The sequence below is a fragment of the Heteronotia binoei genome, chromosome 4 (genome assembly GCF_032191835.1).
Source record: "Heteronotia binoei isolate CCM8104 ecotype False Entrance Well chromosome 4, APGP_CSIRO_Hbin_v1, whole genome shotgun sequence".
Taxonomy (NCBI): Eukaryota; Metazoa; Chordata; class Lepidosauria; order Squamata; family Gekkonidae; genus Heteronotia; species Heteronotia binoei.
Genome location: NC_083226.1, coordinates 29,497,325 through 29,522,537, shown reverse-complemented (window position 1 = coordinate 29,522,537; position 25,213 = coordinate 29,497,325). Strand labels below are relative to the sequence as shown.

At 44.5% G+C, this 25,213-nt stretch overlaps 1 protein-coding gene across 1 annotated transcript in view; it reads right to left on the bottom strand.

Moving 5' to 3' along the window:
• Positions 1-757: 757 nt before the first annotated feature.
• CPLX1 (complexin 1) overlaps positions 758-25,213 on the bottom strand; it is a 202,176-nt gene continuing 177,720 nt past the window's right edge. The window contains exon 3 of the mRNA XM_060237040.1: positions 758-1,629. Coding sequence (XP_060093023.1) covers positions 1,432-1,629 — 198 coding nt within the window. The 3' untranslated portion in view covers positions 758-1,431. The remainder of the gene's footprint in view (positions 1,630-25,213) is intronic.

The window sequence follows — 25,213 nt, the reverse complement described above, 5'->3', positions numbered from 1 at the left end:
GGAAGACAGCACTTTAGATTATGCCAATGTTTTTCTCACTAGCTCATTGTTATGGCTATTCTCAAAGCTAGAAGATCGGCTTTAGGAGACTTGGAGACATTACGCTCTTATGTAGAAAGTACAGACAGGCTCAACTCTTCCACGCTAGGATATGAGGAGCGCATGGTTCAAGATTCCAAATTATCTCTTTTCAGTGATGCCGAATAATTAAAAACCCTCAAAGATCTCTTTCCATATATGTCAGAAGTATCTCTGGTTTAGAATAGTAGGGCTGCGCCAAATATTCTCATGTTTCAGTTTTTTGGACTACACATACAATAATTTTGAGAACTGCACTTGTCCTTTAATCCTGGTTCAGCCCTGTCCCTAAACTGATTTTCTACACTAGAAACATCAAATTATAAACTCATAGTGTTGGTTTCTATGATTCCATGATTCAAGTGTAGAATGTCAGTTTAGTGACAGGGCTGAACCAAGATTAAACATCTAGCGCAGTTCCCAAAATTATAGTCCAGAATTGTTTTGCTTATGAGAATGTGCGATGCTATTGTTTCCCTCAGTCACAAGGTTGATTTCAGTTTATCAGAGACCACATAGTGGATGGAATGATGTCATGCCATGAAGCATCCAATCAGATTTGGCTATATGATGGCATTGCTTGGAGCACAATCAATTGTGAATGAGTAAATGCTATGGGAATGATCCCAGCCAACCAGGAATCACAGAATGAACACAGTGCATCATTACAGTTGTGGGTTGGGCTCTGTGATAACATCACTGAGGATCAAATAAACCCAGCTGAGAGGGGCAATGTGAGAGGCCAATGTAAAACAAACAGGCAAACGTTTTCATAGGTCTTGCAAAAACATCATGGAAAGAGGAGGGTGGTTTGTTTGTTTTTTGACATTGCCAATAATGTTCCTGAAAACAGTGAGTATTTTCAGCTCAGCCCTCATAGGAGAGAAATCCTAATGCTGTAGATTTTGGGGGTGGCCTAATCGATGTTTACCAAATGAATAAGAAAAAAACAAAATGAGCTAACAGTTGTTCCCTGTAGGTGAAACCCCTCCCTCTTACTGAGAGATGAAAGCAAGCATGCTATCGTTCCTTCTGTCTGATTAGCGTATACCTTCCTTTATTAAACAGACATAGTACTATGGCTTTATAATAATAAAAAGTTGTGTAGACTGCAGCTTGTTAATCTTTACATCCATTTGGAGGCATCTACTCAAGGTGAGTATGTACAAAATAAGGAATGGATGGGAAATCGGTGGGGGAAGGGGTGAATTTGAATGAATGACCAGGGCTGTAGTGGCGGGGAGGGGAGGGGGAAGAGGTTGCGTGATGTGTGCCAAGTAGAATCCCCCATTTTATTAAGGAGAAATCCATTGCTTAACTGTCCATGGACAGGATGGCAGTCTTGTAGCCATGTTACTTCTTAAACATGTCCTGGAGGGGTCCAGGCAGGTATTTGATAACGGTGTCTAGAATGCTTTCTTCCTCTTCCTCGTCCTCATCGCCACAGCCAGGAGGGATGGCCTTCTTTGGACGTGTCAGGCTTCCTTCAGCGTTGGCTTCAAGAGCGGCTTGGGCCTCTGCTTCCCTTTCTTCCTTCTTCTTGATCCCATACTGCAGAGGGGAATGGAAAGGAGGGGGGAAAAACCCAAGATATTGTCACTCTCTCAACTTAGCATGCAAGCCACAGAGGATGCCTGTCAAATGTTAATATTTGCTTCTTCTTCTTTTCTTTTTTTTTTACGAAGAACTCATCTCCCCCTCGTGTGTGCTGGTCAATAACGCCAAACCTTTAAAATCAGTATATTAAAGTTTATTTTTTTAAATGTCAGGCCAGCTTTGAATTATGAAACTGAGGAAGAAAGTATGACCTCCAAAATCAAGGAAACATTATACAGAAAAACAAATCTCTCTTAATCCTCTCCTCGGTTGCACAAGACATGAATATAGAAGAAGACCACTTTTACCAAGCAGTAACTTATCAAAGGGGGATAAAATCAACCCTTTGGGAGCTGTTTATCTGGGGCATCTGTCTGTGGGATAAGCAAAATTCCTCTGCTTCCCTGGATATTTTGGTACTTTTGGGTAGTGGAATTTAAAGCTACCAGTGAACTCCAGCTACATTGCATTTTTTAAAACTCTGGGTTTCAAGAGACACATTTTTCAGATTTATATGGGGCCTCTGAAGTCCAAAACAGAGACAAAATGATTCCCCAAAAACTAGAGTTTTCTAAAGGGCTCTAATTATTCACAAAATCTATATTCTGCCATTCTGCCTTCATCAGGGGCATCAAGACAGCTAACAGATTTAAAACATACATAAAATTACTTTAAAAAATGGTCATCTTTCAAACAATTAAAACCAAGTAAAATACACTTAGAACACAATACATCAAAACAACAATTAAAAACGGGTCAAGAACCACTGATGGAATGCTGGGTGGGGGGGGACCACAAAAAGATCTTCACCATGCCTCACTGCATCTTCTGGCCCACCATGAGTTTTCTTCTCAAGACTGAAGTAGGATTGCCACTTTTGCCAAGTCCTTTCTGGCCACCAGTAAGGGGTGGGAGTTAGGGTTGCCAGATCCAGGTTGGGGAACTCCTGGAGATTTGGAAATGGAGCCTGGGGAGGATGGGGACCTCAGTGAGGTACAATGCCACAGAGTTCACCCTCCAAAGCCTTCATTTTCTCCAGGGGAACTGACCTCTGTAGTCTGGAGATAAGCTGTAATTCCAGGAGATTCCCTAGGTCCCACCTGGAGGCTGGCATCCCTAGCTGAGCACCTACACTGATATTCATGGACATGAAAGCCATGCTTTCCTGGAGTCAAATAGTTACTCCTTCCTGAAATCACTTCTGTCCCACCATAATTCTTGTCCCCAGCCAAGACACACACACTCATCTTCATTACAATGTTTCTCTGATCAGTAAAATCTCCCAGATCTCTGTGGTACTTTCCACTGAGATCAGGAAATTCCTAGACCATCATGATGTGACATCACAACATTGCTCCCCTCTACCTGGAGAGCCAGTTTGGTGTAGTGGTTAAATGCACGGACTCTTATCTGGGAGAACTAGGTTTGATTCCCCACTCCTCTGCTTGCAGCTGCTGAAATGGTCCTGGGTCAGTCATAGCTGTTGCAGGAGTTATTTTTGAAAGGGCAGCTGCTGTAATAGCTCTTTCAGCCCCACCCACCTCACAGGGTGTCTGTTGTTGGGGGAGAAGGTAAAGGAGATTGTGACTGCTGTGAGACTCTGAGATTCAGAGTATAGGGTGGGATATAAATCCAATATCATCATCATAATCATCATCACCATCCTTCTCCTCTTCCTCCTCCTCCTCATCATCACCACCACCTTCTTCTTCTTTTCCTCCTCCTCCTTTTACCATTTTTTTTTACTGCTGGGGAGATGACAGGGCCCAGCAATCCCAGGTCCCAGGAAGGATTCCATCTCTATCACTGAAGGAATATGCATTTGTGGGTCCATATTGAAAGGCATCAGGCTTGTTGCTGCAACACTGGTGGCATGCAGACACTAAAAGGATAGTTGAAGCTGGTTTTAGAAGCAGATAGGGACATAATTTGTGGCTGTTGGATATAGTCAGTCCCCAGCAATTCTGTTTCTGTCTCTAGATGCTCTCTGGTAAGAATATCACACACCCCTCTCCTTTGAATGGTGCTAAGTGTTAGGAGGTACACTCTTTTCTGCAACCCACCACATGAGCTTTTGCTGTCCTCAGTAGCGCTGTCCCAGTTTGAGGAAGGGGATAACTCCAGGGAGGAACTTCAGGGTGGACCCATCCCACATGACCTAGGAATGTGACAGTGGCCTAGTTAGTAACTGGTTGGCTACCTGTGGGAGAGCGTGCTGGACTAAATGAACCACTGGCCTGATCCATCAGGGTTCTTCTTAATGGTCTTAAACCCCTGTAGAAGCTCCTAACTTGCCACTGTAACATTAGAAGTAGGGTCCATTTAGCTGTTGTATCTTGAAACATTAGCAGGGCTTTTTTTGTAGCAGGAACTCTTTTGCATATTAGGCCACACACCCCTGATGTAGCCAGTCCTCCTGGAGTTTACAGTAGGCCCTGCATAAGAGCCCTGTAAGCTCTTGGAGGATTGGCTACATCAGGGGCGTGTGGCCTGATATGCAAAGGAGTTCCTGCTACAAAAAAAGCACCAAACATTACTCTTTTTTTGTAAAAAAAAAAAACTCCTGAAGAACTAGAGCCTTAAACATGACGTCAGCTATAAATCCACAGCCCTTGAGCTCTGATGGGCATGCACCAATCTGACACATTAAAAATGCTCTTCAGCCACTTTTCTATTTTCACAGTCATTTCAATTATGCCGAATTAGAGAGGCACTTCATAAGCAAAAAGGCACATGGGTTTGTATTTGACAGTCTCCTACAAAATGACTTGTCCATCTGATCCTAAAGTAATTGCTTTGTCTGAATATCCTCTGTGCCTTTTTCTTGGGTGTTCGTGCTAATTAAACCACTGTGTGGAATTAAGATGAAACGCAATGCGCAAAATTCATGGGATAACGAGCAGGGCCGAACCCTCCGCAAAGGCTGGAAAACACTTGGTGTGAATTAGAGGTTTCAGAAAGAAAATTACATGGGATTTAAAGGTGATCAAGGGGGACAAAGTGCTCAGTATTCCTCAGGACTGAATAGAGATAAGCGGCAGGTGCTTTTTTCCTGCCTGGTGGTTCTTTTTTCTTTTTAAAAAGTTTATTATCGATTATGGCCAAATGGTTAGACAGCCCAGGCGATAGCGCACCTTGATTTGCTTACAAAGGCTGTTTCCCAAGATAATTAGTAGTACCCAAGTAGTCTTAAGATATTTAATACAGTTTTTCTTTTATTTATTTTTTTACATGCTAGAGTAGATGCCACTCAGGTTCGAATCCCCACTCTGCCATGAAAGCTCACAGTGCAGTCTTAGATAAGTTGCTGCCTTTCAACCTAACCTACCTGCCAAGATTCTCATCGTCATAAGGATAAAATGGAGGAGGGGGGAACAAAATTGTAAGCTGCTTTGGGTCCCATAAAGGAGAAAAGTAGGCTATAAATAGCTAAATAAATAGTGTTTCAGCAGATGGTGAGTAGCCTCTGAGTATAAAATCAGAGAGTTGAAAGGGACCTCCAGGGCCATCTAATCCAACCTCCTGGAGAATGCAGGAAACTCAGAAATACCTCCCCCACAAACCTACATCCCCAGTGACCCCTGCTCCATGCTCAGAGTATACTCTAGCCTTGACCATCCTGCAGTGAGCAGGGGTAGGGTGGGGTTGGACTAGGTGGCCTAGAATGCCCCTTCCAAATCTGTGTGACTCTATTGATTCCAGATCAATGTGATTCTATGTGAGTGGGGCTGACTTATCCTTGTGTTGCCTTACCCTGGATATCCAGTCCTTCAGTCAGTGGGAGCTCCATTGTCTATAACCTTTCCGAATGCCACACTGGCACCTTCCCAGTATAAATGGAATGTGATAAAAAGTCATTCTAAGAAAAACCAACCAACCAACCAACCATAAAATAGATATCTGAAATTATTTCCTTTTTTTTCGTTTTGGATGACCTCCTTCCCTGCCCCAGTTCCTTTTTATTTTTCTGCTTTCACCATCAACATGACCCTAACCCCTGCTAAGATTTTCCTTCTGGGCTTACAAATTTTGGCAACCACATGGGTATGGGTTGCGATTGACAGAAATGAATGCTGTCAGTTGGATATCAGCTTTGACCTTTTGCGCTGCACGCCCAGGAATATTGAAACACGCTGGCATATGGGAATGTCCAACACACACACTTTAGAAGACAGGAACATGTCCAGCTACAAGCACAGACATGTTTTGTTGACAAGGAACTGATAAATTTTCCCCAAATGGATGATGCCTTAGATAGTGTAATTTGATTCTTATGCACACTGGAAGCATTTTCAATTTTTAACCTATTTCTGAAGACTCCCTCTGATATAACATTTATGCCCCAGAAGCAGCTTGGAATCCCTATACTGGACTCAATGAGAAGATATGAGTAGCACTGAGAAACTGAAATGTTGACAATTTGCCACTGCATGAATCTGCTAGGCAGCCTTGAGTCCCTCAGATTATCCCCTTAGACATGGAGTGTGACTCCCCTGTTTCTCTCTCCCTTCTTTGAACCAATTTCAGTCAGAGGTTCTTGAAAATCAAGCCCTTCATTGCAGGAAAAATAACTTGCAGCAGGCTTGGTATATAATACCGGAGGCTTTTCAAAACCAATCAAGCAGATTTTGTTTTCTGTCTTGCTCATCCCTGCACCCTGTGGATTTCTGTCACTTTGCTTGTAGTTTGGAGGAGGAACTGTTTCAGGCTTGGGAAACAGGAGGGCAAGGAAAGGGGGAAGCCACTTCTCCCCTGTACCATCATTCTGCTCTGAAACAGACCTTGTAGATACGGAGAGTGAAGTAGGGATGCCAGCCTCCAGGTGAGACTTGGGTATCCCCTGGAATTACAGCTTATCTCCAGACTACAGAGATAAATTCCCATGGAGGAAATGGAGGCTTTGGCAGGTGCACTCTGTGGCATTGTACCCCAGGATCTACTCACAAATCTTGGTGAGTTTCTCAACCTGGAACTAGCAACCTTGCCTTCCCCATCCCCTGACATTGCGAGCAGGTCTTGGCAAGCCTAGGGGAGTGAGGTGGACCTAGGGTCTGTCCTGGCAACCAGTAGGGGCTGGAGGGGATTTACCAGGAGCAGCCTCTGTACAGTAGGGTTGCCAAGCCCCCAATCTGGGTGGGGAACCTCCCCCTGCATTGCTGGTGCGATGATGTCACTCGGAAGTGACATCATCAAAATGGCGGTGCCCCCCGTGCGGAGCTGCTCTAGGCATTTCTGGGAAAACTCTATGGTTTTCTGGGATGCTCTAGCCATTTAGGAGGTAAAACTTTATGGTACATTAGGTACATATAATTTCAACCTCCCAAATGGCTAGAGCATCCGGGAAACCCATAGAGTTTTCCTGGAAACACCTAGAGTGGCCCCACATGGGCTCTGCCATTTTGATGACGTCACTTCTGGGTGAAGTAATTTTGTCATGCACGTGCAATGCGTGCAAGAATGTCCCCCGTTGTGGGGTGAAGAGGACTTGGCAACCCTACTGTACAGTGACATGTCTACTTCACTGCCCATGTGACCTGGAAGTGACACTCTGGTATTTGGGTGGCTTCTACCATACTCCCCCCCCCAAAAAAAATAGTGTCACTCCCAATGTCCCGGAAGTGATGATGTCACATCCAGGACACATGGGTAGTGATGCTCTTTTTCTGGATGAGTTCACCCCATTGGACAGCTGACTGGCAGCCTGGAGGTGGGGCCTGTGAGTGGGGCCTTTACCCAGAGATCTGGCAACTCTAGGTGGACCCTCAGATTGGGCACAGTCTGTGAACTCTGTGACATGTGAATTGGCAATAGTATTTCTGTTCAACCCTTGGCCTCTTCAATCTGTTGTTTATCTTTCATTCCCTCAACCCACCTACTCTGCCCCTTGAACCCACTGAACTTGACCCCTTGACTCCACTGGTCCCACCCTTGAGTGGGTAGGCCCTGGGATGAGATGGAGTCAAGCTCTTGGATCTGACCTCTACTTAAATTTCAGTTGAGATTAGGGATCATGTAGTGAGGGGAGAATGGGTGAACTTTTTCACACCCATGACTTTGCTAACTGAAAGCATACTTCCCTGCTGCCATTCACCTTTTAATGGCGGGAGGGAATGGTCACCTTTTAATGGAGAGGACTTTTTCATTGAGGATTTTCTTACAGTTCCCCAATTCAAGTCAGAGTTCCCCAATCCAAATTCCCCAACCCAAGTTCAGTCTAGCTGAATTTACTGTTTAAAAATAGTTGAGGAGCAATTAGTCCCAGATTTCTCAGCATTTTGTTTGCTCTGACACTGTTTATTGCATTTTACATGGTTTTTATGGCAGTATAAATTAAAATTTTGTAATCTACTTTGAGTCTCTGCAACAAAGGGATACTATACAGTGAAGCAATAAATATTTAGAGTGTGATAGGGGAGTTCACTTGAGGGTATGGATTAATCTGAGGGGGCCTCTCCCTATTCCCATGCTAAGGTTTTGGTCAGCTCCTACCCATACGGGGGGCATGTTCTGTCATCACCCCTGGTCTGTGGAACAGCCTCCCGGAACAAGTGAGGAAGTCTCCCACCCTGCTGACACTCTGCAGAATCAGACTGAATGATTTAAGAAGGATATCCATTATTGATTGACTACCAGCTAGGGAAGCCACAAGGAAGATCCACATCATCTCCTGGAACATTGCTGGGTGGAAGAGTAAAGTGAATGACTCAGATTTTTTGTACTTTTTGAAATCCTTTGATTGTGTCTTCCTTCAGGAAACATGGGCAGAAGACAGTTTTAGACTGACGGATTTTAAAGTTTTTAATCTCCCCGCTTATAGATCTCACTCTAAAGGTCGCAGTAAAGCAGGCCTGGCTGCTTTGGTGAAATCCAGCTTACCATTTAAGGTGATCCTCTTGGATCCTTGCCCGCCAATTGCCCAGGCTTTATTGCTGTCCTCCCCAGCACTGACCCTAATCATGATTAATGTTTATTTAGCTCCTTCTAATGGTGAGCTGGAGTTTGATGCTGTCTGGGAGAAATTTTCTGACTATGTGATGTCTTTGTCTAGGAAATTCCATACTGCTCAGCTCATGATTTTTGGTGATTTTAATGCTCGGATAGGCGGTAACAATCAGAAATGGATCTCTCATTTTGGCTTTGAAGCGGTTGAATCCCTTCCACTACAATTATGTTTACCCCGTTGTTCTAAAGATACTTTAACCAACAAGGCGGGTCTTAGTTTAATTGAATTCTGCATAGCGCACAATGTTATAATATTTAATGGTCTCTCCAAATTTCCGGCTGCAACTGACTTTACTTTTTTTTCCACAAGGGGTTGCAGTGTGATAGATTTTTGTGTGGGTTCACCCAACCTTCTGTCATCTATCGATAACTTTTACATCGATCCGCGCACAGAAAGTGACCACCTGCCCCTAACTCTATCCCTAAGATTGGATCTGGAGGTTAATATGGTATCACCTTCCCAACCCGTGAAGGCCCCTGAGAATGTTCTAAAAAAAATCAAGTGGTCCCCGGCCCTAGAAAGGGAGTTTTCTTCCCTCTTTGGCTCTGAAGCGCTACGCAGATTAAGGGATTCAATCATAAATTCCAATTCAGACGATTCAATCCTTTCTGGATTCTCATTATTAATTGATTATTGTAGTGCCAAAGCTAAACCTGTGATCTTGTCTAGGTCTAGTTTCTCCAGCTGGTTCGATACAGATTGTTTAGCTTGGAAACAAGAACTGAGAGCTCATTTTAAAGAGGCTTGTCACTCCAAAGACCAATCAAAAATTAAGGCCTACATTGCTTACAAGACAGCCTACCTGGAGCTTACTACATCCAAAAAGAAAGTTTTCTTTCAGAATAAATGGGACCAACTTTACCACTCGATAAAATCTAACAATAATAAGGCTTTCTGGAGAATCATTTCAGGTAATCTAAAAAACAATTCTGTTACTGACCCAAATATCTCTGAGCAAACATGGGTTGATTACTTCTCTAACATTTTTGCTGCTCCATGTGTATCCCCTCCTATCTTAGCAAACCTCTCAGTTACTGATATGCCGGTCTGGCCTCCAGTAACTCTAGAGGAAATCAGTGAGCTATTGAAGGATTTAAAAGCGGGTAAAGCACCTGGCCCTGATGGCCTTCCCGCTGAGGTATTCACAAAGTTTGCCGATTGGTGGCTCTTGCCCCTTGCAAAATTGTTCTCTTTTATCGATCTGCATGGCTCCATCCCTGACTCTTGGCTTGACTCTATAATTATTCCAATATACAAAAAGGGGGGGGGGGGGTTGGAGTTACCAGAAAATTTCCGCCCCATTAGTTTATTATCTATAGTGGGCAAACTGTATGCAAAATATTTAGAACTTCGATTAACTGACTGGATGCGCCTAGGCAACATCATAGGCCCTGAACAGATTGGTTACTCCAAAGGCAAATCTGCTATGGATCATTGCTGCACTCTGGCCTTCCTTGCTGAAAAATATATGCATACCGGGTCAAAAAAATTATATGCTGCCTTCATCGATTTGAAGGGTGCTTTTGATTCAATAGATAGAGCCCAACTATGGATCAAGCTAGATCACCTGGGAATGGACCCTCGTCTGCTGTTTCTCTTGAGGAAACTTCATTCTAATACCTTTTGCCAAGTGAAATTTTCTTCTAGCGGTGACTTGACTAGTAAAATCCCAGTGTTAAAGGGGGTTAAACAAGGTTGCGTGCTGGCCCCGCATCTTTTTAATCTATTTTTAACTGACCTGGCACAATTTTTGAACCCTGTCAACGGTCATCCGCCTAAACTTGCAGGCCGAGCGGTCCCCTTATTACTTTATGCCGATGACACTACCATCCTCTCTTGTACAAGAGTGGGCCTGCAAAGGTATTTGAATGCCTTTTATGACTACTGTAATTGTAATTCACTTACTATCAATTACACCAAATCTAAAGTAGTTGTCTTTTCAAACTGCTGGCGCCCACAGAGATGGTTTATTGGCAATTCAACAATCGAGCAAACAAAAAATTTTAAATACTTGGGGATCACTTTTAACCACAAGTTAAGCTGGGTTTCACATCGTAACAACACCGTCAACTTGGCTAAATGTTCAGCTGCTCAAATTAAACAGTTTTTCTTTTCAAGGGGCAACCAATTAGTTCCAGCAGCTATTAAAGTGTTCAAAGCCAAAACGCTTGCCCAAATCCTCTATGGTATCCCTATTTGGATCTCAGCTTTTACCAGAAAAGTGGAGGGCATTCAAGCCTCATTCTTTAGACAAATTCTTGGTTTGCCAAAATGTGGGTCCTACTTTGCTCTCTGCTCTGAAGTGGGTCAGTCTTTGGTGGAGACAAGAGCCTGGATTGCAGTGTTTAAATTCTGGCTCAAAATTCATTTTAGAACAGATCCCAACAGCCTTCTTGATTGTATGAAAAGAGACCCATATATTTCATCCTGGACAGCAGTGCTTCTGTCTAAACTCAATCAATTGGGGTTAGAGGTAGATGATTTTTCTACCGCTGATGAGTCATATATCTTCAGATGTATTAAACTGAGACTATGGGAATCGGAGGAAACGAAATTACGGCCAACTGACCCTTATATTTGCTCTCCAGCTTCCTTAGGTCTTTATGCTTTTTGTGGCAAAATGCCCAATTATCTATCAGACCTAACCACTCCAAGTCATCGCAGGGCATTTATGTTGGCTAGACTAAACGCGTTTCCCTCCAAAGTTTTACAAGGGAGATATCAGCGAGTCCCTTTAGCCGACAGACTTTGCTCCTGTGGAGCAAATACCCCTGACTCAATCCAGCATATATTGCTTGATTGTTCTTTATACCATAACCTCCGTAAAGATTTATTTGGCAAGCTTTCTTTTTCTCCAGATTTGTCTATTCTGCCACCCTGTTATTATTTATTGAGTGATACTGAGGGGGTGGTTAGTGAGGCTGTGGCAAAATTTCTGGCTGACATCCTTAAATTTAATTCTGACCATGTTTGAATGCATCTGTAAGCTCGGTTTTATTTTGATTTTATCTCCAATGTTTAAATTTTTATATTCTGTGTATTTTTATCTGTTTCTATTATGCCATTAAAGGTTTGGTATGGTATGGTAAGAAGGTGTTGGGGGTTTCTTAAAAGGGATATATGATCGGATGGTACAGAAGATGCTAATTTTTCAGGGGGGAAATGCCTGATTAAGAGGGGTTGGTTGCTGTGTACTGTACAGGTGGACATTTGACTTTTTGAAGTTGCTTTTAGTTGTTGCTCATTTAGATTGTTCCATCTGTAGGGTTGCTAGCCTGCAGGTGGGGCCTGGAGATCTCCTGGAATTACAATTGATCACAAGGTGACAGAGATTGGTTCCCCTGGACAAAATGGCTGCTTTGGAGGATGGACTCTATGGCATTATACCCTGCTGAAGTCTCTCCCCTCCCCAAAAACTTGCCTTCCCCAGCTCTACTCCCAAAATCTCCAGGTATTTCTAAACCTGGAGTTGGCAACCTTATCCAACAGTTACCCTCTTTCAGTCCTAACTTGGTCAGAGAAAGGAAAGCTTACAAATAGTTTCAAGAAATACATAATTATGTGGGCTATTTCTTGATTTTTTTTTATGGGTGTGATCACAATACTTTGGTAGAAAATGATCAAGACTTAGGAAAATAGCCCTGACCTGGATAGTCCAGGAAAGCCTGGTCTTGTCTGATTAAGAACATTATAATAAACAAACACAAACAAGACTAAAAGCATCATTTTTAAAAAAAAAAAATCTGTTACAAGATAAGATATAGAATCAAGTAGTATTAAATTGCAGAAATACAATTACCATTAGACTCAGCCATAGTAGACCTAATTAGTTACAAACATTGATATATGATAAAATTATAAATACCTAAGATGAAACCAGTTAGTCATGTATTTATTTACTGAGATGGCAGTCTTGGCCGTAATCTTCTTTGCAGCCAGGGTGAAAAGAGACACTCTATATGTAACGAACAGGTCAGTATCAGCTAGTAAAAAACCCCAACTTATTGACTCTGGTTAGTACTTGAATGGGAGATCTCCTTGAAGTAGCAGAGCTGGAGACAGGGGCAAGCTTTATTTAGGCACCTCTCTGAATCTCCTGCAGGCCCACAGTAGGGGTCAGTCACCAGAGGTCCCCAAGACTTCCAGGTGCACACACACACTCACACACATATAAAAAATGCAAAAAAAGACTTTAGAAAACAGAGGCATAATGAGGGAATGGCACGAGCAAGCAAACTGTGTCTGGGTTTTTGCTTTCCTTCCTAGGGAAGTTGAGCTGTGTTAAGGTCGTTTGGAGCGATATTTGTTTCAGTGCGATTAAGCACCAAGGATGCTCCATTAATTTACATTAGGCAAAGGCTTCTGCTTGGGGAGATGCTGCTCGCCAGGTGTGAAGAGCTCCGTTTCCCCCTTCTCATAAACTCATTCATTATCCCCCTCACTATTGTGGGAGCTCTGCTTCAAACAGAACGGTGGCAGAAGGACCCATATGGATTGCCTTGATGGCTGCTGGGGAGGGAATGAATGGTTAGATGCGCCATCTGACCTGAGGCATGAGGCTGGGGCACTGAAGCAGCAAATGAAATAATAGACTCTGCTTGCCCCCTGAGAGTGGGAAGGAGGGAAGGATTTTGAAGGCCCCCAAATAAATCAGCTCTGCGTTGTTGTATATGTGCTAATGGAAACACTGTCATGGGGAATCCTCCACTCTTCAAACGATACCCTTGACTAGCCTCTCGTTAATTATATTAATGTGAGGCTGCTTCGGCGGGGAGAGCGGGATATAAATAGAAATAAATAAATAAAATTACTGGCCCATAAGGACTCAACTGGATTCATGGCAGAGTGGGGGATCATATCCAAGTGTCCCAGACCTAAATCTGGCACTCTAACCACCAGGGCCAGTGCATCCCAGTTGGCCGGGTAGGCAGCTGTTTAGGGCACTACCTGGCCTCAGGGGTGGCTGCCCTTTCCCCGCCGCTGCCGCACTTGCCCTTGCTGCCCACCTTTCCTCCTCACAGCCTACCTGCAGGCAGGTGGTGGCAGGGAAGGGGCACCAGAGGCGGTGGGGCAGTGCGGCAGTGGGTGCACTCAGAGGTGCTCGGAGCCAGGCTGCAAGCACATCCGAGTATATGTGCCACCCTGAGAACCCTGCTCAGCCTTCCTGGGTCTGTGATTCCGACAGATGCACAGACCTGGGAAGGTTGAGTGGGAGTGCTGCAGTGGCAGGTGCACTTGGAGGCACTCAGTGCCATGCCGCCTGCCTCTGAGCACATGTCAGAAGCACAAACCTGAGCACATGTCAGAAGCTGAGTCAGAGTGGTGCAGTGGTGGGTGCGCTCAGTGTCATGCCACCTGCCGCTGCCACACTCACTCTGGCCATTGCAGGCATGGAGGGGCCTAGAGCACCAGAAATTCTGGCACCGGCCCTGCTAACCACTATACAACACTGGTTCCTGCATATGTGTTACTTTGCAGATGACGTGACCCTGAAACTTTTAAGTCTAATGGGATGGATGTCAGTCAAGATTAGTATATAAAATGACTTAGAAATTTTAACAAAGCCAAGGTTTTCAAGGCGAAGGACTGAAAAAAAACCTCCCAGAAATCGAGTTTAGATAGCCAAATCACGGAACAGCCTTTTGACACTGCAGCTGTATAAATACTTTCGTTTCTGGTTTAATGAACATCTGTCTTGGCAGAGTCATATGTCTATGTTTGCCATAATCTTAATTGGGTATGGATTCAGCCAACTAAGTTTATATTTCTTTAGGGGAAATGTTGGCCTCGCCGGACTAGGATTGCTATGGGAAAGATTATTACCCCAAACATTGTATGGTGCAGTGCTGTGGGGTCTACAGCGTTTAGTCAGTTCTTGAGATCTCTCATAAGAGGTCCACAGTGTGGTGGGCAGATGTAGGAATCCCATTTATTCAGGTCAGGTTCATACAGTGTTTTGTGGTTTTCCCAGATTTTTACCTGCAAAGTCTCTGTCAGGTTTGAGTTTCATGAAGCTTTGGATGCCTTAAAAAAAGGACAAAGGCTGTGTCGATTATGGCCTATATGCAAAAGCTCTTCTTCTTCTTGAGCTTGAGATGGCCAAGTCAGCCATCAAAGACTGGGTATCCATTAGAGACCTATCTGTAGATATGGGAACAATTCAAATTACCCAAATAGTAAACTACACTATGAACTGTCATTTCCTTTCCTAAGAAAAGTGTTCACCAGACTGTCACTAGCAGACAGCTCAGTCAGGTCTGAAGCCCTCCTTCAGTCTAAGGAAGACCCTCTTCCATTGCAAAAAGGCTTCCAGGGGAAGGATTCAGGCTTGGCTGAATGGTAGGCTGTACCTAGGGAATATCTCAATGGTAAGGGGGATGTAGCCCTGAACTGGATAGTCCAGGCAAACCTGATCTCAGCAGATCTCAGATGCTAAGCAGGGATGGGAGACCACCAAGGAAGTCCAGGGTCACTACAGACAGGCTGACAATGGCAAACCACCTGTCTTGCCTTGAAAACCAAATGAGGTTGTCATAAATGGGCTACAATTTGATGCAACCATTTCTATTCCAGATTGTGTTTTTCTGTAACTGTCTGGCTTTTCTGATGTGCTTGAGGTTTTTGTCCATTCTGTCCCCCGCAGCCTATGGAATGATAAGCCTAAGGAAGTTTTACTGGGTGATTTTTATCTTCTTGGTCTACAGATGCTCAGAAAATGTGTTTCCTGTTGTCTGACCCTTTTAAATATGTTCTTTATAAGCTTGGTTGGCTTGCCATGGCAGTAGAGAAGATTAGGAACAAGATTATTAATTTGAAGGTTATTTCCTGTCCTGGTGATAATTTAATACAACCATGATTTCCAGTTCCTTTGCCTATCACAATGCTTCTGATATTTACCAAGTTTCTCTTTATGAGCTGCTTTTTTAAAAAATGTCAGGGACTGAACTTTTCTATGATGAATTCTCATCCTAATAAATAAGCATTGATGAATATAGTAGCCACAGAATAATTTAGGGATACTCCCTTATATCTGTTAGGGAATCTGTGGATGTGGCCTTAGTTCTAGGAATAAGTCATAGGGCGTTTTCGCACTGACCTTCAAGTAGCGCGACCACCCTCTTCACACCGGAGGATCTGCCTGGATTTCGCACAAGAAGCGCCGGCGCACCCAAAAGAGCCGGCTACTTCCGTCGCGAAACCCGCTCAAACGGAAACCGCCAAGAAGCAGGAAAACGTTTGAGCGGGTTTCGCGACGGAAGTAGCCGGCTCTTTTGGGTGCGCCGGCGCTTCTTGTGCGAAATCCGGGCAGATCCTCCGGTGTGAAGAGGGTGGTCGCGCCACTTGAAGGTCAGTGCGAAAACGCCCATAGAGAAAGACACTCCAGATTCTATTGTATTCCACTACTTTTATCGGTGGTCCCAGAAATATTACAGATATGATCAGGGGTGAAAATCTAGCAGGAGCTCCTTTACATATTAGGTCACACACCCCTGATGTAGCCAATCCTCCAAGAGCTTACAAGGCTCTTTTTTGTAAACTCTTGGAGGATTGGCTACATCAGGAATGTGTGGCCTAATATGCAAAGGAGCTCCTGCTAGAATTCCACCCCTGGATATGATCAAATGGGAATGGGAAAGCCACATAATGGTGCTCCTCCCCTAGGCCTGAGTGATCTCCCATCTCCAAATGGGATAGCTGCCTGCAAGGTAATATGCCACACAACTTTGTGTCCATGGGTCAGCTGAGCACCTGCTCTGTATGTAGAAGGTCCTGGGTTTAGTCCCCCAGGTATCACCAACTAAAAGTTAGTAAGGAGGTGATGTGAGAGACACTCTCTTTGAGTGGCTCTAACAGACCACACTGATTGTTTAACTGGAGAGGTCAGGGATTGAACCTGGGACCTTCTGTATGCAAATCAAATGCTCTAGGCGTGAGCTGCAGCTTAGTTATTTAGAGGATGTCTATGATAGGGCCCTTCATCACCAAGAAGGAGTTATTTTGTCCTCTAGAAGACACATTTTTTAATGCCGTATCAACAGCTTCTCGCAAGCCAGCCTATCAGCCGAAGGAGTTCCGAGGACAGCGTGGCAATCTGCAATAAAGCTGTGCAGGCATTTTATTTGTCTGTCCTTCCTTGCTGTGTTTGGAAAATGGATTTTTATGGAAATCAAACTGCATCAGCATTTCTGTCGCAGCTAGAGAATCGCAGCAGAATCCGTGCGGCTATTGCGTTAACACAGCTGTCAGCAATTGCAGGAATGGCTGAGGAAGACTTCATTTTCCATTACTAACTTTGAAAAAAAAAATATGAACGCTCGCTTTTGGGTTAATTTAATGGTTGCTCTCTGCATCATGATCCCCATAGTGTCCAATAGCTTTCTCTCAAGCAAACTCTTACTATGCTTGGAGGCCTTGAGATATCTTCGCAAACCCAATTAAAAGTAATCTAGGATTTTGTGGGAAAAGTAAACTTGGCATCTTTGAGTCAGTTCACACTACTGATTTCGGGGCCCAGCAAGGACATGAATTTGAATCCAGCACTGGAACTGGAACTTTTTGATTTCTCCCATCAGTTGCTGGAGCTGGGTTTGGAGACCAAGAGAGGAGTTAGAGCTGACACCTACAGTGTAACAACAGAGGATACTGATTTTATTTATTATTAAGATTATACACTCTCTCTTTAAGGCTTGTAGCTACAAGGGAGGCTGTGGGGGCCCTGCCCACTAACTTCCTGTTGGGTGCCCCAGCTCAGGTTCCTGGGTACCCCTCCCATACAATTTAAATCACACAGGAGGAAGGGGACAGCCTCTGGCCTCTCAGCTTTGACCCCTGTGACCCCTCAAGCAGTGAGTGGCAGTGGTGGAGGAAGGAAGGAAGGAAGGAAGGAAGGAAGGAAGGAAGGAAGGAAGGAAGGAAGGAAGGAAGGAAGGTCGGTCAGGCCTGAGTCACTACTTTTAAAATCCTGGCTATGGGTCTGCTCTCTCTCCTGAGATTTCTAAAGGCAGATGTTACCAGGCATCTCCATAGTTTATGCAGGCACAAAGCATTAAAACCAACAGAGTATTAGCCAAGACTAAGCCAGTAGTATACCCTGCTCATACAAACTAGGCCAGTTTTCATACTGAGGTTCTTTGCAGTTTGGGTGCTAAATAGCAGGTTTGTTCCTCCTCTAGTTTCCTTGTTTTCTATTTGTTGTCCACTTGGATCAAAGATGGTTTTACAAAACATGGAGAAATGATAAATAAAATATTGAAAGACAATCAATAGAAAATCAGGACATGAAGTTCGTAGAAAAACGCTGCAGTTCAGCACCCAAACTCTGAGGAATACTTCAGCCTGGAAAGATCTCATTATTTAAGGGTAACCATGGCCAATAACCAGCCTTGACCAGGAGGGGCCAAATGAGTCTGAACTTCTCAGATCTCATAAGCTTAGCAGGGTTGGCCTTGGTCAGTTTTTGGATGGGAGACCACCAAAGAACACCGGGGTTGCTATGAAGAAGCAGGCAATGGCAAACCACCTCTGAACATCTCTTGCCTTGAAAATTGCATGGGGTCACAGTAAGTTAACTGACTTGATGATACTTTCCACGACCACCATGGTCAATAAACCAACTTCGAATCCAGGTTTGAGGGACCCCATAGAGCTACCCACTTTCAGATAATGAGTTAATTTAGCTATGATTTTGTGTTTTCGCAGGACCAACATTCACTGTGAAACAAAGCTCTGTGGGGATTGTGTTACATACACAGGGGATGCCTCTGTCCTGGGACACTGGGGCAGGCTCTTCTGTGAGCCTTCCAACATCATGGGCCAAGAATCAAATGAATAGTCCCTAATCTAGCCAACTGGAGTGCACTCCAGCCAATTGGAATACACTCTGGAGCTTCTATGTGTGCTCTGTTCAGCTGCTACTGACCCAGTGATAAGATCCAGGTGTTTGTTTATGGATGAACCATTTAAAAAAACATTAATTCATCCTTTGGTCTCATTAGCAATTCAGCCTTTTCTGGTATGTACAGAAGGAAAGCAGCCTAGGACTTGAATGGTACTGGGAAAAGAATACAAAAATAATTTACAACTATCCTGGGTAATAAAAGCTTACAAATTTCTGTTGCTTGATGTCTGTACCCTACCCCCTCCCCACCTGCCACAATTGAATATTCATGAACATCTGGGTTGGTAAGAGTTTGTTGGCAAGAATGAAGAGAGAAAGCCAAAATCCATTTGAATAACTGTTTCAGACCCTCCTCTCTCCCTCTTGTTGGACTCTTTCTCAACTATGGCTACTGAAAATGTGTCAGGGTCCAATTTTTAATAGAAACTAGTGTTTTCTATCCTTTAGCTTGCTTAGTGTGAAGAAATGTAAAGAATAACATACTAGCCCTCTGGAATATTCCACTGATTGCCTACATGTGTTCATGATGGCATCACAGAGCTATTCTAACTATTCTTGCAGAAAATAATAATTATATCTATATATCTATAGCCAGGGCTTTTTCTGTAGCAGGAACTCCTTTGCATATTAGACCTGCTCCCAACGTAGCCAGTCCTCCTGGAGCTTACAGTAGGTCCTATAGTAAGAACCCTGTAAGCAACTGGAGGATTGGCTACACCAGGGGTGTGTGGCCTAACATGCAAAGGAGTTCCTGCTACAAAAAAAGCCTTGTCTGTAGCTATCTGTCAGCTATCTATCTGTCTGTGTGTATGCATGTCAGTGTGTATGAGTGCATTTCAAGGACCACCTCTTATGCCTAGATGCTCCTGAGAGAGCTGGTGCCAACATTTAGAATAGGATCTGGGAAATCTGTGTTCAAATCTGCATTTTGTCATGAAGTCCACTGGATGATCATGAACCAGCTACTCCCTCTCAGCTTAACCCCCCTCACAGAGAGGCTGTAAGAATAAAAATGGAGGAAGGGAGATCATCGTTTAGAGGGAGGGTGGCATAAGAATGCATTAGAAAGAGCAATCTGCCTATAGCAGAAGGGATCTGCCTATAGCACAAAGAATCTGTCTATAGCAGAAGGCACACAGAGCTCTCTATTGCCGAACTGGGGCAATGGTGTGATTAGGCAGTACAATAATCCCCTCAGCTCCCAAGCGACCTTGACTCATATTGTCTAATTCTGATTTCAGTAGCTACTATCATAATCTGGGGCCTTGGTTTTGAACTGTAAAGTTATGTTATATTGAGTACATGTATAGAGGACTACGCAATCCACCAAGGGTCCTCAACTTTTATGATCCTGTGGGCACTTCTGGACAAAGTGTGGTGAGTGCAGCCACACAATGGTTGCCACGGGGACTTTTTTTGTAGAAAAAGGCCAGCAGAAACTCATTTGCATATTAGGCCACACCCATGACATCACCATTGTTTCACACAAGGCTTTTTGTGTAGAAAAGGCTCAGCAGGAACTCTTTTGCATATTAGGCCACACCCCCTGACATCAAGCCAGCCAGAACTGTGTTCCTGTTTAAAAAAAGCCCTGGTTGGCACAAAATGGCTGCTGCAGAAGGTGACATCAGCCACAAAATGGTTACCACAGCTTACCTTTCATCACAGAGTGAACATCCTTGTGCTGTGCTGCCAAAGCACATTTTTAAAACATCTGCACAGCCAATTAAATCTCCAACAACCTGGTACAAAGCCTTGCTGGGAAAAGTTCCATGTGCCCCCTCCCACTTTCTAAAAATTCTTGGTGGGTGCTAGGAAAGGTGTTCTCAGACACTTACAGGAACCATGTTGTTGACCCCCTGCACTACTTTATTATATGCAATATACCAGCGAAGCATCAGTGGTGGGGTGCCTTGCCTGCTTTACTTTTTGCTTCCAGGTCTTTTCTTTAAGAGCTCTGCTGAATCAGACCAAGTAGTGCATCTAGTCCAGTTTCCTGTTTCTCACAGTGGCCAAACTTTGTCTCTTCGTGTTCATTAGCAAAAGCCAAAGGAACACTGGGAGAAAAAGGTTACTTTCGTTGTGTCCTGAACCCAATAGAGGTGCCGCCTACGAAGTACAGCCCTAGATGGACACTGAACCTTATTGGTGGATAAGGACTCTCCTGTACTAATTTGTGGTGTTGTTATTTTTTACTTTCACCCTTAGACTTTCTCAGTCGTGCCTCATGGCTATCCACCGCTTGGTGGTGGGGGGAATGTCATTTGACTTGGAGGCTCTCAAGCAGCACAAATAATAAGCAGTAAGACATGTCCTGTGTGAGATGATAGGCTTCTGTTGTGCTGGGAAATGTATTCTCTCTGGGGGTGTGAGGTGTAAATTACTCCCAAATTGCTGAAGGGGGGAATACAATCTGCATGCAGAAAACAGTGATAATTGAGTTGCCTCTCTGATTCAGCCTTTGAGGCAGCAGCAGGTATCTTGCACCCGCAGAAAAAAGAGCTACACTGTGGGCACGTCAAAGCAGGAATGAAGCATGGATGGCTTTTCAATCTTCCTTTGTTTAGTTTGTGTTTCCAGGCACAGTTCAAAATGCCGCATCTTTCCTTTAAGGCCCTCAATAGCTTGGAACCAGAGTACGTGAAGGATAGCTGACTCCCACAGTGGCAGTCGAAGGCTGGGTACAGATGGGCATCTTGGGGCATCAGTCTCCCATCTCAGAAGAAAGCTGGTCTACTGGAAAGTGCCCAGGGACGGTCAGACAGCACATGGCCCATTGCCAGAACAGGGATGGGTTGTGCGTGCCCCAGAGGAGCGGTCACACCACTCAAGTGTACGAGCAATGCTTCCCTGGCACTCCCTGGCCATTCAGATGGCTAGGAAAGGTGCCCCAGAAGTGCTTCAGCCATTTGCTACCACTTACTACCTGGAAGCTTTTTGAAGCAGCAGAGTGACAGCAGAGGACGAGGTAAGGGCAGGAGCAAGGCGGGACCTAAATATGCATGTTGGAATACACCATTTAAATCCAGACGTGGGCCGTTCCTGTGTTGGCCCAAATTGGCCATTTGAATGCAGCCTTAGCATTTCTGGGGCCCTGGGCAAAAATCCAGATTGGGGGTCCAGAATCACTGCCTGCCCTGCCTGTCCCACCTCACTGGGGGCATATAAGGAGAGGCCTTCACCCCATGTGAGGCAGGAGTGAGCCAGTACTGCTGCTGATGGCCAGCTGTTTGAATCCTTGGATGTGGAAGGTGCATGCGATAATGTGAGCCTGCTGTTCTTCTCCCTGTTCTTCTCCTTTGAAGGAGTGGAGCTGTGAGCAGGCATTCTCTCTTCCCAGCATGGGGCCCAAGGGAAGCGGCAACTGTTACCATTGGCTAAGACTGCTCCTGTCCTTCTAGGGTTGCCAAATCGAATTCAAGAAATATCTGGGGACTTTGGGGGTGAAGCCAGGAGACTTTGGGGGTGGAGCCAAGATCAAGGCTGTGACAAGCATCATTGAACTCCAAAGGGAGTTCTGGCCCTCACATTTAAAGGGACGGCACACCTTTTCAATGCCTTCCTTCCATAGGAAATAATGAAGGATAGGGGCACCTTCTTTTGGGGCTCATAGAATTGGACCCCTTGGTCCAATCTTTTTGAAACTTGGGGAGTATTTTGGGGAGAGGAACTAGATGCTATACTGAAAATTTGGTGTCCCTACCCCAAAAAACAGCCCCCCCAGAGCCCCAGATCAATTCTCCATAATTTTCTATGGGAACAAATTTCCATAGGGAATAACAGAGTTCCCAGCAGACATTTCCCTCCCCCCCCCCGCTTTCTGACCACCCTGAAGCGGGGGGAGGGCCTCCAAACCGGGGGATCCCCTGCCCCCACCTGGGGATTGCCAACCTTAAGTCCTTCTGTGCTGTCTAGTCTGCCAATAAAGATCTGCCTCCCAACAGCACTTCTTTAGGACCCTGCCTGCATGGGTAAGTCAGGCAGCAACTAAAGATTGGCTTTTTCAGTGGTGGCTCCTTGCATTTAGAATAACCTTTGAGGTTCACCTGGTGGTGGAAAGGGCCATTAAATCACAGCCGACTGATTGTTCAGAGGAGGTTTTCCAACCATTGCCTGCCTCTTTGTAGTGGCCCAGGTCTTCCTTGGTGACCTTGCATCCGAATACTAACCAGGGCTGACGCTATTTAGTTTCTGAAAATTGATGAGATCAGGCTGGCTTGGACCATCCTGGTCAGGGCCTAAGGCTCACCCAGGGATGCCAGCCTCCAGGTGGGGCCTCAGATCCCCTGAAATTACAGCTCGTCTCCAGATGGCAAAAATTAGTTTCCCCAGAGCAAATGGATGTTTTAGAGGGTGGAGTCTTTGGCATACCCCCCTAAGGTCCCTTCCCTCCCAAGGCTCAATCCTCACATCCAGGGCTTTTTTTGTAGCAGGAACTCCTTTGCATATTAGGCCACACACCCTTGATGTAATCAATCCTCCAAGAGCTTACAGGACCTACTGAAAGCTCTTGGAGGATTGGCTACATCAGGGGGATGTGACTTAATATACAACAGTGTTCCGGCTACAAACCCCCGAAACCCCTCCCCTCCCCCCAAAAAACCCTGCTCAAATTTCCAGGAGCTTCCCAAGGTGGGACTAGGAACCCTACCTTCCAATCTCTCACTGATGGCCAGGGAAGATCTGGCAACCCTAGGCTCAACTAGCACCTACTTTTACTATCTTTTAGGCATAAAACCAAAACATTTCTTTTTGCCTAAGCTTTTAACAAGCAGTTGCATCTCTCTCTCTCTCTCTCTCTCTCTCTCTCTCTCTAGCTGCTTAAAGGTCTGCTTCTAACCTGAGGACTGTTTTATGGATACTTTTTAGGGTGTTCAGTTGTTCTATGCTGTTTTTAGCCCCCTGGTTTCTTTTTAATGGCTCGTTTAAAAATATCAATCCATTATGTTGTTTTTATGGGTTTACAGTATTGCGATTACTTGCGAGTTACCTCCAGCAAGTCTCTGGAGAGGCAGCATCTAAGTTCTCTAAAGAAATAAAACTGTTTTGAAGTTTCATGGACAGAGCCACAAAATTGCTCAAAACCATTAGCCTAGCCTTTCTAGGAATGACAACTGGGCTTCAGAGGACTTCTTAATAGAGTTGGATTCCAGCTTGGGGACCAACCTTGGCACTAGGATTGCCAGGTCCCCCTGGCCACTGGCAGAGGATGGGAGGGATCTTTAGGGTTGCCAGCTTCTGATTGGGGAACTCCTGGAGATTTGAAAGTAAAGCCTTAAGGAGGACAGGGACCACAGTAGGGGCAGAATATGATGGAGTCCACCCTCTAAAGCAGGGGTGGCCAATGGTCGCTCTCATTGGCCATGCTGGCTGGGGCTGATGGGAGTTGTAGGCAAAAAACATCTGGAGAGCGACCGTTGGCCACACCCAGTCTAAAGCATCCATTTTCTCCAGGGCAATTGACGTCTGTTGTAGTGTACTGGGAGCTTCAAATGAAGACCCTTTGTTGGAGAGGTTCCTTGTAGCTGCATACAGATTGGCTGCCCTTGCTGAGCTAGCCAAACAGGTAATATTAATTTGAATGAAGCCCATGGTTTGAGAGGCTCCTTGCAGCTACACTGAGAGTGGCTGCCCTTGCTGAGCCAACCAATTAGGTAATATCCATTTGAATGAAGCCCATGCAAATCAGGGTTCCGAGTGCCTGTTTTTTATTGGGTTGTTTATTGTTGGTGGTGTGTTTTGGATGGAGTTTCTGTGTATATAGTTGTGGCTAGCTGCGTGTGTTTTCAGTTGGGTTTTCGCTAATAAAAGAGCTGTACTGGAATCGCTATAGTGTCTGACCCACTACATTTCATCTGTAGTTTGGGGATGAGCCATAATCCTGTGGGAATTCCAGTTTCGATCTGGAGACTGGCATCTCTACTTGCTACATGCCAACACCAGGTATGACGACAAATGAACTGGTACTTGGATTCTGCACACCAGTCATCTCCCAGTTGCACTTTGTCAGAAGTAACTGAAACACACACAGAGCTTCTGTTCAGAAATTTATGACTGATACATTTTGTAGCTCAGACAACCTCAGAAGAAATGTGATAAAAACATGCATTATTAAATCATGCCTTGACTCTGGTGCAATGCCATTCTGAGGGGGGGAAATGAGGAGGGGAAATCCCGGAATTTTATCTTAAAAAAAAAAAAAAAGATTGCATTAATTATTGCTTTCCTTAATTTTTTTATTTATATAAATGAATACCTTGAGGACCCTTCCTGAAACAGCCTTGAATCTAAGTTAATGACAAAAGACGAAGCAGACAGATGAAGTCAATAAATGGCTGGGTTTGATTTTTCACTAGAGCTGGAATGAATAAAGAGTGGGATTTGAAAGCTCTATTAGTGATTGATGCTCTTCAAAACAATAACCCTTTGGAAGACTGATCCAGGTGGACAGCCATGTTGGTCTGAAGCAGTTGAACAAAGCAGGAGTCAAGTTGCACCTTTAAGACCAACCAAGTTTTATTTAGAACATAAGCTTTCGTGTGCTCTCTAAGCACACTTCATCAGACGAGTTTCCTATGGCAAGGTGAGCTAGATCTTTTTGTGTGTATAACAAATGCAAAAGAAAAAAACACGAAAAA